Here is a 14,784-nt window from a genome sequence, read left to right on the forward strand (position 1 = left end):
AAATAATTCTTGCAATACATGATTAAATAAGACTAAACTAAAATAAAAAAAGCAACTGCCTCTTTCGAGATTACTATGAGTTAAGCACAATTGATCATCATCATTCACCATGTTCTATCCACACTTGGATGAAGGCCTCCCCTTTATCATCGGCGCTGCTTATCTGATCATCATCTTGGCTGCGATACCTCCCTGGCCTGCTACTCTATCACCAGTAGCGTCCATCGGCCATCAACATTTATAGCAATTGTGTGCCCTGCCCAAACCCACTTACTTTTCAGAGTCATATTTGTTTTCTTATCCATGTATACCTACCTGTGTCTCTCAGTATAATTCACAATATGCGTCTTTGCATGCAGTTTAGATTTTTTTTCCCTCCCCTATTTTATTTTGTCCATATTTCTGATCCATTTGTCACAGCAGCTTATATGTACCGACTGAAATGTTTCCTTCTTTAGACACTTAAGCAACCAGCAATTCCAAGTATATACTCACAGTGACTTTGCGTTAGCAATACCAAAATTAACGCTGCATTTTTGGAGGTTTGTAATTTTACATAGGCTATCAAATATTTTAACTCCCATCAATAATACAATGGATATTACAAACATACGTTAAGAGTAAAAATCCAATTTTCATGTTGCTTCTATGGACATTAAATGTTGAAAAATTTAAAAGCAAAGATATAAGCGTACTCAACATGTTAATGTCTTTTGTAAAGGCATAACCGCAGAATCATTATTATGCTATAAAAAATAAGAATGCAGTGTAGATGTCTTTTATATGAACTGCATTCATTCTGCTGTTCCATTCATTGATGTGTCATACAGTTCCATAATCCCGTGGTTAAGGAATGCATAAAAAGTATTGCATGAGAAAAAAACTGGTATAATCCTTGTTTTTAAATCACATGATAATGGTGGACCAAACTTTTTAATAAAAATGCCATTTTCAATTCTTAGCATCAAATTACTGGAATTTTTTAATATATATAAACTTACAAAAAAAATGTTAAACAGTGTACATTAATAAATACAACAGCAATGATATTGGAGCATATTTTTTTGTTTACCTATGATTACAGTTAAAATAAAATCCTCTAACAAAACCATTTGCATAAGCACGCATATCCAATCGGAGCAAGTGCCCCTTCATGAATGGCGAATGCTATGACGGGTAAAAGGAAACATCTCTTTGTAAGGTAATTGTAATCAGGTTACCATTGCTCTGATAAGTTCATTACTACTTCTCATCATTCCTGCACCAGAAAGGCTGTCTACAGAGCCATGCGCATTTGTAGGATGGCATTTTGCCAACTGGGAAGATTTTGAAGGAGAGATCCCTGGGAAAAATCTCTTCTGCAGCCATTCTCAGACACGCGGGGTGCACAGCTTGGCGAGATTTATGAATGGATTCCTATCTCATGACACGATGCCAATAGCACAATCTGAATTCTTTGAAAAACACACGTACAAAAAGTTAGTTTTTTACACACTGAAATTAGTGTTGAGTTTAATTCCAGCAGATGATTATCCTATTTACATATTCGCTGCCTGTTTCCAGTGTTGTCAACAGTCAAATCAGTGGACGTGACAATCAACACATTCACAATTGCTGGTTGCAGCCATGGTAGGATGGCAGGGAAAGTGACCGCATAATGAGAAAATGAATTGGACGCATGTTGGCGATCAGTCTAACCACTTCCCTTCACACTTAACCATTGTAACAAATTGATTTAATACATTCTATTCTATTCATGAGTAAAGCAATATGTTCAGGAGCTAAAAGCCAATATCAAGATCTGCTAGCTACGAGAGGGCTTCAGGAGAGTGTTCATGCAGTTTTGCCGTTCATACATTGAAGGAGCGCAGACTACAGTGGTTTACTATATGGTCATAACAGGTGAAATTAAAGGATAATGCATTTCATGAAAATATATGTACAGGTTGGCAAATGAGCCGATAGGGATGGGGCTTCAGGACTAGTCTGGCGAACGTCTGAACTGCTGTCAGCGAATTGTCACAGTGGGCAATGCCGGACTGTGTACTCCATGGTTTAAGATTGGCAACAGCAATCCCACTGTGACCTATTCTCAATTGTCCATTGGTGTGAGAGAGAGAGCCGTTTGTGCCCTGTGACGCTCCGATGAAGTTCACCGGCGAGACGATAACGATCACGTGGTTGCCCCCCATTGTGTGTGGCACTTGTTTGGGCCTTCCCTTTATTCGACACCCACGACAGATGTTGTCATCAGGCCTCCAAACTCGGACTCGACACTCTTGCGGTATAATCAGCAACTAATGCCCGAATGAACCACATGAAGTTTGAGACTTAAAAACATGTCCAATTGATCCACCTCATTAGCATTGTTTTTCAAATTGGAGATCTGCTTAGCTTAATAGTATTTCCTTTCATCAGACTGCCTCCAAGAGAGTCTGTTTACACAGGCTGAATGCTAACAGATGTCTTATGATCATATCAGCAGCTCCATTTACGGATTAATCCCATTATTGTATAGATAACACATGCATCTCCAATTCAGTGCAAGAAAACATAAAAAAACATTACCATCAGCTGCAGTAGTGTCCCGTTACTTTTTTTCCTAAAATATTTTCGTGATTATGTTACTTATTTCATGTGTAGTTGAATACACATGCATTCTTAAAACTCTACAAGCTAGTGGGTTACTTAATAATGGAGGCATTCTATCTCCACCAACACTTTTTTATTCCTGTGTGTATTGCTATCGAAACATTATCAGGCAAAGGCATAATACTGCACAATAACAGTAAAAAAAGTGAGAATGTCTCCATCTAAAACAAGATTATTATTGACAATATTGCATTAAAATCCCTCCGATGCGTTTTCAGTTGATATCACATGTTACTGGGAACGACTAAAATTTTATTCCAGGTACTCGGAGCTTCTCATCGAATTACATTTCTGATGAAGCTCCCGGCAGACGTGATACCCAAACAATGCGCGTTACAACCCCCCAAAAACACTCCGGAGAGCCATACAGCACAGCCACGAGAGACCTGCGCAGTCGCATAATACATTAATAACAAACCCAATGGAGGCATATAACATCTGTATGACGATGCAAACTCGTCCTAAATTTTAGTTTTGATTCTGCCCTTCTTTTTTTCCGAACACAGGAAATCCTGGATACACATGAAAGGGCGCGATGACGTGGCACCTTACCGGCGGCGGTGTATATGTGAGCAGTGCTGTGTTTGGTGTGATGAGCTCGGGTCGAACAGGCAAGCAAAACCGAGCCCCTTCCCGTGCTAAATCTGGAAGCGTCTGTTTCTGCATGCAACCCCGGCGGCACGCGAGAGACAGAGAATGGCAGAGCAAACGAGAGAGAGAGAGAGGGAGCGACGGGGAGAGAGAGAGAGAGAGAAAGGTAGGAGACAGCAGCACACCGAGCATGCAGAAGGAGGGCAAGGACACCGGTCGCAGAACATATGGATTCCTCGCACAGCCATAAACTGGGAAAAATAAGTCATGCAAAACATCGAGAAACAACGCTTTGTTTTACCATTGACAGCAGCATCCAAAAGCACAAGCATGAGATTGGCATTAGTGCTTCATGTACTGCACATTTGCTGTAAGCATATTGCATTAAAAACAATGGGGATTTAAAGGTCTATCGTTAATATGCGTATGTCAATGGTATAGTACAGTACAACGCATATTGGTGGCCATCTAGCCTACAGTTTTTTTAATTCTCAAACCATCCGGTTGGTTTCACTTGATCGTTTTTACACTATAAGCATAATAAACCATGTACCACTGCACGAAACACATCACAGTGGTATAAAATTTTATTTTGGTTGGAAGTTATCGAAATAAAATAGATTTTTGGAAATTTAAAGAGCACAAACAATCTGTTGCTAACATTAACTACGAAATGTGAAAGTAACGAGTAATCTATAAAAAATGACTGCGGAAATAGTACTATACCAATTTACGTAGACAACACGTTACAAATGCATTGTGTTAAACATCTGGTCACATAAAACTGAATTTTTTAATCTAAGAAATACAATATTATATTCAGTACATTGTTATTGCCAACATTCTGTCTAAAGTTCCACCGATGCATTTATAAGGCTGCCTTTAAGTTGATATTCTCTGCTGCCAAGATCTTCGGATGTCACAATAGGGAGCCTACATTGGTCGGAGTGTACACAGAATCAATCAATTTCTGTACCCAGTCTGTGTACCCGAGGGAAAACGCATCGGGAGATTAATGTTTGGTCAATCAATATTTCCTGACACATAAGGATGGAGTTGAAACCCATAATCAAATTTAAACTTTACAAAGAGATGTAAAATTTGTTTATCTGGATATTGACAAACTCTTGCAATAAAAGAACATCTTGAGAATGTCATTAAATGTGTGCAACGCTCCCCAAACTGGCAATCACCTGTTTAGCAGACACAAAACGAGAGTGGCGACTCAAATAAAACAAACGCTAGAGCTAGGTACATCGTACAGTGTTGACCTTAAACCGAAACCCTGATACCTGTTAACCACGGAATGTCAGGAGAGCTCTGCGCTTTCTTCATGTGAGAAATAGTGACGGTGGAAATAACACGTCTGCGAGAGGTCCGTGCGGAGTCTGAGGACACAAAACACGAGGCGCATGCGGGGCGTGCGACAACCGTGCGGAGGCATGCGCGCTCCACGCTGGGGGAACATCCCCTGCAGGGAGCCACAGCAGCAGCAGCAGCACCACGACCACCAGAGCAGCGCCGCAGAGCGAGGGAGGGCCAAAGAGCGGCAGGAGCATCAGCACAAGCCCACCGCGAGGAGCGCAGAGAAGCGAGAAATGTACACGGCTCGCGTGGATCCGGAGCGAACGGGAAAATAACAATAATCTACTGCAGGTGACTTTATTTAATTGTCAAATGTGCGGTGATATTTTCTAATTAAACACACATCGATGCAACAAACCCGCCCGACTACAAAGTACAATTATCGGGTCAAGCTTAAAGATGTGGGAATGTGTTTTTCGAATGGGTCTGCAAAGCTTCCACGTCGGCGAGGCTGCGTCAAGGGGGGCCTCGTGTCGGTTGCGAGAGTGCTTCTGTCTGCCTGTGGGAACGTCATACCTTCCTCCACGGATGGCTTTCCATTTTCTTTCAACTCCTCCAATGTATTGTGGTTGACAGAGATGTGTTGCGCTGAAAAAAAGTCAACAATATAGGACTTTTACATTTTCAAAAATGGCGACCAATCCACACTGACTAGCGTAGCGAAGTATGGTAAAAAAAAACAACCCACAACCAACATTATACAGTAAGGCCTTCATACAGCAGTGGATTGAAAGAGGACTGAACATTATTGCTTTTATTATGAGTCAAACATAACTTTAATCACAATTCATTTAAATATTCATAATAAAGGTTTTTGGGTTAGATCGCGTTTATTTATAAATGTGTCGTAACCCTCCACCACCCGACACGGCCAATCAGCAAAAAAACAGTGTCACGTTGACAAAAAGACAAATAATTCACTACTTTAGCCCACCGGTGTGTTGAAGAGTGAATCCACATTTACATTTATATATCAAGTTTAATGTTTCATATTTGTACCCATCACAGCAATGACTGCAATGCAGCCAATTGCTTGTTAATTTAATTGGGAAAGGAGTTTGTGAATTATATTAGTATTCATGATGATTAATTGGTTATTCATTTATTCAGCTAGTTAGTTCCAATGACGTTGGAGCACACGTATCACATTGAAAGACTTCCCATAATGTTGTAGCATAGCCCGAGGAAAGGCCTCCCTGGTCATGCATTAATACAGAAGGGATTTAATATTTCACTGGTTACTGGTACAGGGACTCAGACGCTGCAATCAGCTCAGTGGCTCGACACAATTGGGACATTCAGGAAACATAATTCCTTTCGAGTTTTTTTGTTTCTAGTGAGCAGCATTTGAAGAATGTCAAAATGTAACTGCCACGTCACAGTGAAGTACTGCAGACCAAACAGAATACAAAATAAACAGTTTTCTGGTGCACCTTAGATTACAATAATCTTGGTTGTTTCCTAGCAAACATTACTGAAATATACAATTCAGACTGTTGGACAATTTTTTCTAAGGTACTTGTACGCGGTATACAAATGTAAAAACAACAAATTCATTTACTTGATCAATTGTTATATCAATAATCCACCATGAGGTGGAATGGCCAAATGAAATCCTGCTTAACTCGGCACAGAGGCTCTTCACCAAAGCAAGTGTGCATGAAGAGACATTATGCTTTTTCAGACGCTAGTTATTAAAAGTAAGTGGGCGTGGTCAGGATGCGTCATGAAAAGGATTGATGGCTGACAGTCAAGAATAATAATCAGGTGCCAGCCAAGTCATGGAACGCATCAGAGAGAATGGTCACCAATGAGGTGCAGCCATGATCTGAGTTTGCGTGCAGCTGCTGTGTGGATTATTACATCATTCAGCAGTGGATTGACCAAGGCTGACGATGATGATGCAGGCGCATAAAGTCCCACACTTATGAAGCACATTGCAGAATATTTGAGGCTAACTATGGCCACAGACTTTGGTTGTACATTAATAACAAACGCAATCATTCATACATAAAGTTCTGTCTTGTAGAGATTTGGTATTGAGATTCACAAATATGCGTCATATATAAAATACATAACTCACAATATGTACCATGCTTATACTGATTACCTTTTGGAAGACATTGGCATGCCCATGACTTTTTTTGTGACTGGTTTTTTTTCTCTCGTAATTTATGTATTCATTTTTGCATTGGCTAAGTAGTGGGGTTTTGTTTTTGTACTAATTATCCGTGTAAGGAACTGGATAATTGATGTGCAGCGTTGTGGAATAGAATTGCATGAATGACACTATATAAAATGAAATTACTACTAGTTTTATATTGAAGCAGCTAAATAAGCTCTACTTAATTTACTGCAATCCTACTTATTGCCGATCGGTAAAAAAAAATAGCATTACACAGTAGTCTGAGAGTTTGCCATTCCAGAGGCTTGTGTGTCATATGCATCAATGTGTGTGCAATACCCAGTGACAGCAGCTACTGAATTGCCCCGTTAAACAGCACAGCCATTTATTAAAGAACGATTCTCTGGGCACTACTCTGCATGTGGCAGCAATAATGCAATTAACATTTTCCTACCATTCACTCGGACGGCATGCACAACGTTTCTACCAACCCAACGGGTGACCCTGAGCAGATGCCAAGAGGAGAAATGTAACAGTTTACTTCCTTAGGTTTCCCCCTGCTGCTTTCAAACTGGGATTTGTGTTTCAGCGCCTCAGACTGTTGTGTAGTTGCCACTTCGTAGAATTGACTTCGTGGGTGCAGCTCAAGGCTGTTCATCAGAAATTACTCACCAGCTTGTGAGCTCATGGTGAGTGTCCTCTTGTTCCGTGTCCCGACCACAGCACAGGTGTCACTGCAACGTTAAAGAAAATGGAACGTCACCTTCAGGCTATTTACTGATATCATCAATGGCAACTACCATCACTTAATACCACAAAGACTAATTTGCAAGCAAGTGCATACCAAGCAATTAGGCACTCCGATTGAAATCATTGTTTCAATTGCCTTACTCGGATGCTGAATCGACCCGGTGCCTTCTGCATTGCAAGTTCACAGGATGCCAACAATGGGCACATTTATAAAGTCCCCCCACCACCTGTGTCCACCCAGCAGCATAATTGAGTACAATTGGGTGATCGGTAGGTCATGTGTGGTGGGGTAAAGTGTGGGTATTCCCGTTTCTTCCCAGACGTCTTGCGAATGTGGAAGTGCTGGGTGAATACCCGCTAGAGCAGGGGTCGGCAAGCTATGGCTCGCGAGCCAGACGTGGCTCTTTTGATGACTGCATCTGGCTCGCAAATAAATCTTAGCTGACATTTCTTAACGTGACAAGTCTTTCTTAACATGGCAAGTCTTATCATGTTAAGAAATGTCAGCTAAGATTTATTTGCGAGCCAGATGCAGTCATCAAAAGAGCCACATCTGGCTCGCGAGCCACAGGTTGCCATACCCTGCTCTCGAGGGAGCTTTCTAGATCTTCCTCGAGTGAAGGTTCTTTGGCCAGCAGTGGCGTTATCAAGTAATCACAGGGCTGCACTTTCGTCTTTACGAAAAAAAATATTTTACCAGGTAAGGCCCACTGAGCTATATACCTTTTATCAGAAGCGACCTGGCCACAAATGATAGCTCAACGAAGTTGGCTTATCATGTGGAAATGCATAGCAGCCAAGTACTCTGAACACATGTTGATTCTAAATGTGGAGTGAAAAACCCGGAGATAAAATGCACGCGACCAAGGGGTAGAACATGCAAACTCCAAATATACAGGTGTCAGGGTCGGGATCAAACCCACGACCTCCTGCGTACCAGGTGATGGAGTTAACATCTCGCCAACATGGCGCCCCATCACACAGTATTGAGGCTGAGATCCATTAGCCAAAGTACAAACTGGACAGAAATGCCAGTTACCACCAGGCGAGACACTTGAGGAAACTTGGGATAAATATATCTTGCAACATGACACTTGGAGTTACTCAAGCAGATGCCAGAGTGTAGTGCGCACAGACGCTGCAGAAAAACGTGCCCGCATTAACTACTCATATCGACATCTCATTAAATAGACACAACGCAACTCACACTAGCACGCTGAACTTTAATTGAATGAAATATTAACTAGAAGCAGCGGGTATATATTATGCATGCATATTCACAGTTAAGTATGTGAAAAAATAAATACTTCATTACAAATGTATACTTGACAAAGTATGGTTCCGTAGTTACATTTATTTGTTTTGACATATAAATTAGCAGACTGGGCTCTCTGTAAAATATGTAATGTGCCATACTGTTGTTTGCATCCTTTAACATGTCCAAAATGTTTGTACCCTCGTGTTACTGAACCACATTTCTGCGATCCACAAGGGTGATATAACCTGCTACATGCTCACTGACACGATGCACTGTCTGGACAGATCGCTGAACGTGGGGCGCATGCCATGGTTTGTATCTACTGCGTCCAGGATAAAATGTTGCTTCACATGCACTCGTAAAAATGTAATTAATCAGCCAAATCATCGTCCCTAAATAACCAACATGTCAAAGTCGTATGTTCATCAAATCACAGCACTATGTGAACACACCTGCAAGAGGTGCAAAATGTGAACTACTCCAGGATCGTACAAATATCTTCCTAATTCCCATAATTTAATTTGTCAACACAAACACAGAACCCCATGACAAAATTAGTTTCTCAAGGAAACGGAACGTGGACGAGAGTACGTCGACAAGGAAATGCCGCGATGACAACGGCCCGGGTGCCTGATGCATCCTTACATGAGAGCACCGTGAGACGTGGTGACGACCTGGGGGAGGCTCTCATCCAGCAGTGGATTGACAATAGCTGATGGTGACGAAGGGAAGCACACAATGTTCAAAATAAAAATTGCTCAAGATGAAGTTTCCACGGGTATTCTCTCTGCTACTTCTCATCAACGTGACACATACATCACTGTCTACAGAGTTTTCCCCCCACCCCCCCTCTCTCTCTCTCTAACCTCAGGCCACTATTATTAATAACCAGCCCAACTACGGCACCTCGCACACACACACAAAGACACACAAAATACCTACTCACATTACTATGCAGAAGGTTACTTTGCCAGTGCCAATTTTCTTTTAATCTTTGCCGCTCCTTATAAACATATAAGAATTGGTATTTACAGGGCAGAGCTCGGCTAATACTGTGGAATGTGTTGAGCTCAAAGCCAAGCGGACCCTCGGACAGCCTCGGTCTATAGTTATCGTGCACACTTATTTCACAATAGGGGAGGCTGCGCACGTGAGCTCACGTGGCATGCCGAGTAACGGGAGGGCATCAGCGACTGGAAACTCTCATCAGGTTTTCTGCTTCCATCTCATCTCAATTGCATTAAAAAGGAATGTACCGGGCTCGTGCCAATATTCCACTGGCAGCCATCACTTAGTGTGAGATAAATATAACACGGTCTAGACACACGGACTTCCTAAGCTGAAGCATGAACCCGATTTCCTACTTCTATAATTGAACACTTTTACAGTGTTGTGACTTGCATTGCAGGGAGTTAGCGCACTGCACTATGAACCCGGCCACCTGAGTTTGATTCCTGGTGATGGCTAGCATCAGTGATGGGTGATATCTCAACTGGTTTGTGGTTCCCCTGCATCACCAACCCGCACCGACCCACGTGGTGAAGTATGGTCAAACAACCCCCATCACCCAAGGGAGAGGCCTTCATCTAACAATGGCTGAATAAACGGCTGTACAACAATACAGGATTGCATTGTATTTAATGAATGCGAGAACGAGTGCCGCATACTTGCAACATGAGCTTGCAATCTCTGTGAAAGTGACTGACTATAATGTAACATTCCATTGCAGTGGTAAAACTTCTGGCTGCCTTCAGCCTATAAAAAAAACAGTAAACACGTGCATTCATTATTTCCAAAATCTGCAAATGCCATAAAAAACTATGCTCCATTAATTATTTTACATATTTGTAAACTAGACTAGAGGTGCATATCAAGTTAAATCGATGCTTCCTTTCTTGCACACAAATGCACTTCAATGAAGGTAGGCTATTAGATTTGGTACGATACAAAAAATGTCTTTACTAAGCTACATGGGACCAAGACGAAAGTTCTGGAAGTGGAAGAGATGAAGGAAAATGAGGAATCCAAGGGATAGAGGGGAATGATAGAGAGAGCCCAAGCAAGGATGTGGTAGAGATGATTTAGATCAGGGGTGGGCAAATTTTTTGACTCGCGGGCCACAATGGGTTCTAAAATTTGACAGAGGGGCCGGGCCAGGAACAGATGGATGGAGTGTTTGTGTGAACTAATATAAATGACATGTAAAAATCATTACATGAAAGGATTTGGCCTTTAACAGGTACGGCCCAGGGGCCGTACTTTGCCCATGTCTGATTTAGATGCTTATTTTGTTGTGGAGTAACTCATGCAGCCAGCTATGGCTCTAGGATTTGGTGTTACATGTTATTTATGTAGTTTATTGTAAAAATTCGATCACAGTCCCTGTGATCACTGTTACGTTGCAATTATGGCTTTATTTTTTGGTGATTTCGAAAAGTTTTTTGGTTTGGAGATGTTTGTTTTGTTGTAGTACGGAGTTAGACTGACGGCCTTAATCTAAGTTTTCTTGTGGTTGTTGTTTGACTTGCATCCCACTGGGATTTTTTGCACACAGCGTTGGTGTACGGTGCTATTTTCAGGAATATTTTGCTGTTTTTTTCATGGGTTATCTGTTTGCACAGTCACAGTCACTTTAAGATGTTTTCTTGTTCGTGTTTTAGTTTTTGTGTTTGTTGTGGTTGCACCCGATTCAAGAGCCGAATGGCTCACAGGGCTATACCAAAATAAATAAACTGAAAAAAAAATTAACTGAAGGTAGTGGACATATGAACGTGTTAATCCCTTCAGAATATACCAAAGGGAGCCAAAATGTTATCCTATGGGGACTCGGGAAAGTTTATTTTATTACTATAGTTTAATTATGAGAGAATGCTCAAAATTTTAATGATATTACAATTGCGAAAAATATTTCATGACAATACTCAATGTATTAAATATGTTATGGAAAACATTTTAAAATATTCTGAAGCGGTATGCAGAGCAGAAGTGGTGCTATCATGTATGGCTAAAGCACGGGGATAATAAACTCGTCATGTTCATAGCCTTTAGTTAATCCACTGGTGGCTGAAGGCCTCTTCACCATGTTGGTCATGTGGTCTGTTTGTACATACCTCACCACGCTGGTCAGTGTGGATTACTGACCCAGAGGGGACAGCTCAGCGATGGTATTAGCCATGTCCGGGAATCAAAGTTAGGCTGCTGGGTTCATTGTGCAGCGCACTAATCGCTGCACTACTCCTATAACCCCATGGCATGTTTAATGTAAATTAAGTACATGTGCAGAAATGTATTATAGGTTTTAAAATTTCAAGAGAGTGATGTGGAGCAACATCATATAAATCATTATATATGCTCCTGAGTTCCAAGAAAAACATTCATTTTGGAACATATGAATTATATTACATCTTAGATCATATTAAATGCAGAGACTTCTACATTACAAGCATAGTTTGACTATAATACAGCACGTGTTTCTAATTTGCATGGTTATAACTGCTACAACATAAAGTGTTTAAAGTGCTCTATTTCGAATCCATATTACCTGGATATTATTGTAAGAGTAACCATGTCAAGTAAGTGAAGAAACTAGTTACATGCAGTTCGGTAATATTATTAGGTTTCTATCGGCATCGCTAATGGATTCTTGTTACCATATTCAGAATTCTTACACCACGTAGCTTGAATGAGCTGAGCCTGCCAATTTGAGCCCTGAGCTGGGCCCCAAAATGCGCAGGAACATTGCCGCCAGATGTTCCGCTGGCTTGAGCAGGACACATTTCACGAAGTAAGAGTGTGTGTGCATTCACGTGTATATGGTCACCCACACACAATGCTCAGCGTGCAGAGGAAAAGGGTAGGCGGTGTATCGACTCGCCCACTGCCGCAGCAAACGTCAACGTTCTGAACACAATGAGCAATAACAGGTACAAGGGCAAGGTGAAGCCCTGAAATCGCTTGCTCGTGCCACTGCTAGCAGAAAGGCCTCCACAAGGAGGGAGCTACTGAGAGCCTCTCGAGAGTGCATTTGGCCTACTCTTCCACGCTTAACAGATATCTTGGAAGAGGTGGCAATACCCCAGAATTTACCCCACCACACACAAGCTGCTGGTCAACTAACTGTTGTGTACATTTATATTCTGATTTACACCACTGGGTGCAAAGAAGTGGTGTGGGATGAGAAGGTGGAGGGAATTTGGAAACTCGCCCCCATGGTTTAAAATGTCGCTCCAGAGATCGACCCGGTGATCCTTGGTATACTCCCAGTCCAGTGTGCTAACCATTACACCAGGCCTACGTCCAAATGAATGGAACCTTTAATGGCCAATGGCATTCAGAAGTAAAATTTCGAGTGTATCACAATCTACAACGACGTGAATATAATACAACTGATAACGAGCTAATAATGCGTCACAAACCAGTAGACTCAGCAGTATTGTTTCCCTTTTGGGTCCATCCTACAGCCCGACAAATAAGGTCAACAAAGTTTTTTTTTTTAACAAATACCCCTTGGAGATTCACATTGCATGAGAATCTGTCAAAATTAACACAGATAATTTAATTCGTATTTATCTCATTGTTAACCCACTGCTGGATGAATACCTCCCTATACCAAGCCAGTCACGAGGATTGTTTGACCATACTTCATGTGGGCGATTTGAAATTGCCTGCCAACGTTCGCTTGGAATCAAACTCGGGCCAACAGATTCATTCCACCGCACGAGCCCACCCTCCAAATTTCCATCTGGCGTTGGTGTAAAATGTGCCTTCTACTCCTCAGAGATGTCATTTTGAACAAGATACCTTTTTGGAAAAAATTACCGCTTCGACCCCAACGCTCAACACAAAGGTCTCCGCGCCACAGCGAAGAGGATGCCACCCGTAATTGTCTCAAATTGCCTCCACTTTCTCTCTCGCCTTTTCCTCCCATGGCAATTTTTTTCTGCACCCGATCTCACTCCCGTTTTAGCCGACTTCGAGAAGCCCCCCCCCGCCGCCGCCCGCCCTCCTCGTCACAAACCGCAGCCACTCACAGGCTGAGCAGCCTGCAGCCGCCGAACAGCTCCTCCAATGAGAATGCCCGAGGGAGCTCGGTGCAGGCAATTCACCAATCACGCTGCAAGACAGCGGGGCTCAGCTCATGCGACAGCGCGCACGTTCGCTCGCTCGGCTTAACGTCACATCGGATGTTGCGGACAGGCCATTTGCGTGACCTATGCCATCAGTCTGCTTTGCTCTAACTCTTAGAGTGGGGGGGGGGGGGGCAAGCAAATGATGCATTACATAGCTAAAATAAACAAATGTATATCATTGTCACGTATGGCCCGCACAAGTGTCGTGCCTCGTCGTCTCGTCTATCGTCTCATTAGGGTGTACTGGCGTGGATCTTGGGAGCCTTGGGCATTTATGTGAAAGTCGAAGAATCTCTGCACCTCAAAACAGCCATGGGCCATTAAATAGTGAGTTATTTTCTTTGCCCATGCTGCCTTCAATTATTGGCTTACATATGGCACCTTAAATCAGCCAACCCGGAATTTGCAGTGCACCCCGCATCCAGCCCGTCTAATGGTGTTAATGTGAAGAACAGCGTGAAACACGATCAATCATTCACTTACATGCAGCAGACATCTGAGAAAGATACTCCAGAAAGCTTTACTCCACATGGCAGCAAAACAATTGAATACACTTTGCTGCCAGCTTACGATTTTCTTGAAGGTTAAATTCTACCTCTCCAGAATAATAAAGATAAAACGTTCGTCCTCTGTTATTATCAATCAAGCAATCTGTATTAATTTAAAGGCTCATTTTGCATTATCCTTCATTAAAACTTAAAAACCATGCAATTAAAATAACACCACTAATTTAATATGCAGTACTATATTACTTGTACGAGTATAGTAAGCACTGTATCAAGGTATGTGGCAGTCACAACATTATGATTGCAAGATTTATTCACTAAACCTAATGCTTTAACACATTCCTGCGGAGGGAGCTGGTAGGAACGTTGGGTTGCTCGGTCAATGGCCAGGGTCAACGGCGGCACCAC

General features: G+C 42.0%; 1 protein-coding gene across 35 annotated transcripts in view; it reads right to left on the reverse strand.

Annotated features, from left to right (window-relative positions):
* Positions 1-14,784, reverse strand: part of LOC116940264 (sorbin and SH3 domain-containing protein 1-like) — a 143,639-nt gene that overhangs the window by 81,890 nt on the left and 46,965 nt on the right. For 33 of the 35 annotated variants that reach the window (XM_032949796.2, XM_032949820.2, XM_032949799.2 and 30 more), the window contains exons 3-6: positions 7,406-7,467; positions 5,125-5,196; positions 4,536-4,631; positions 3,205-3,312 (exon numbers count right to left, since the gene is read on the reverse strand). In XM_032949796.2, coding sequence (XP_032805687.2) covers positions 3,205-3,312; positions 4,536-4,631; positions 5,125-5,196; positions 7,406-7,421 — 292 coding nt within the window. In that variant the 5' untranslated portion in view covers positions 7,422-7,467. The remainder of the gene's footprint in view (positions 1-3,204; positions 3,313-4,535; positions 4,632-5,124; positions 5,197-7,405; positions 7,468-14,784) is intronic. The other 2 variants (XM_032949806.2, XM_032949814.2) reach the window with 2 other exon arrangements.

This window comes from Petromyzon marinus, chromosome 8, assembly GCF_048934315.1.
Source record: "Petromyzon marinus isolate PM22_M1 ecotype Great Lakes invasive population chromosome 8, UKy_Petmar_22M1.pri1.0, whole genome shotgun sequence".
Lineage (NCBI taxonomy): Eukaryota > Metazoa > Chordata > Hyperoartia > Petromyzontiformes > Petromyzontidae > Petromyzon > Petromyzon marinus.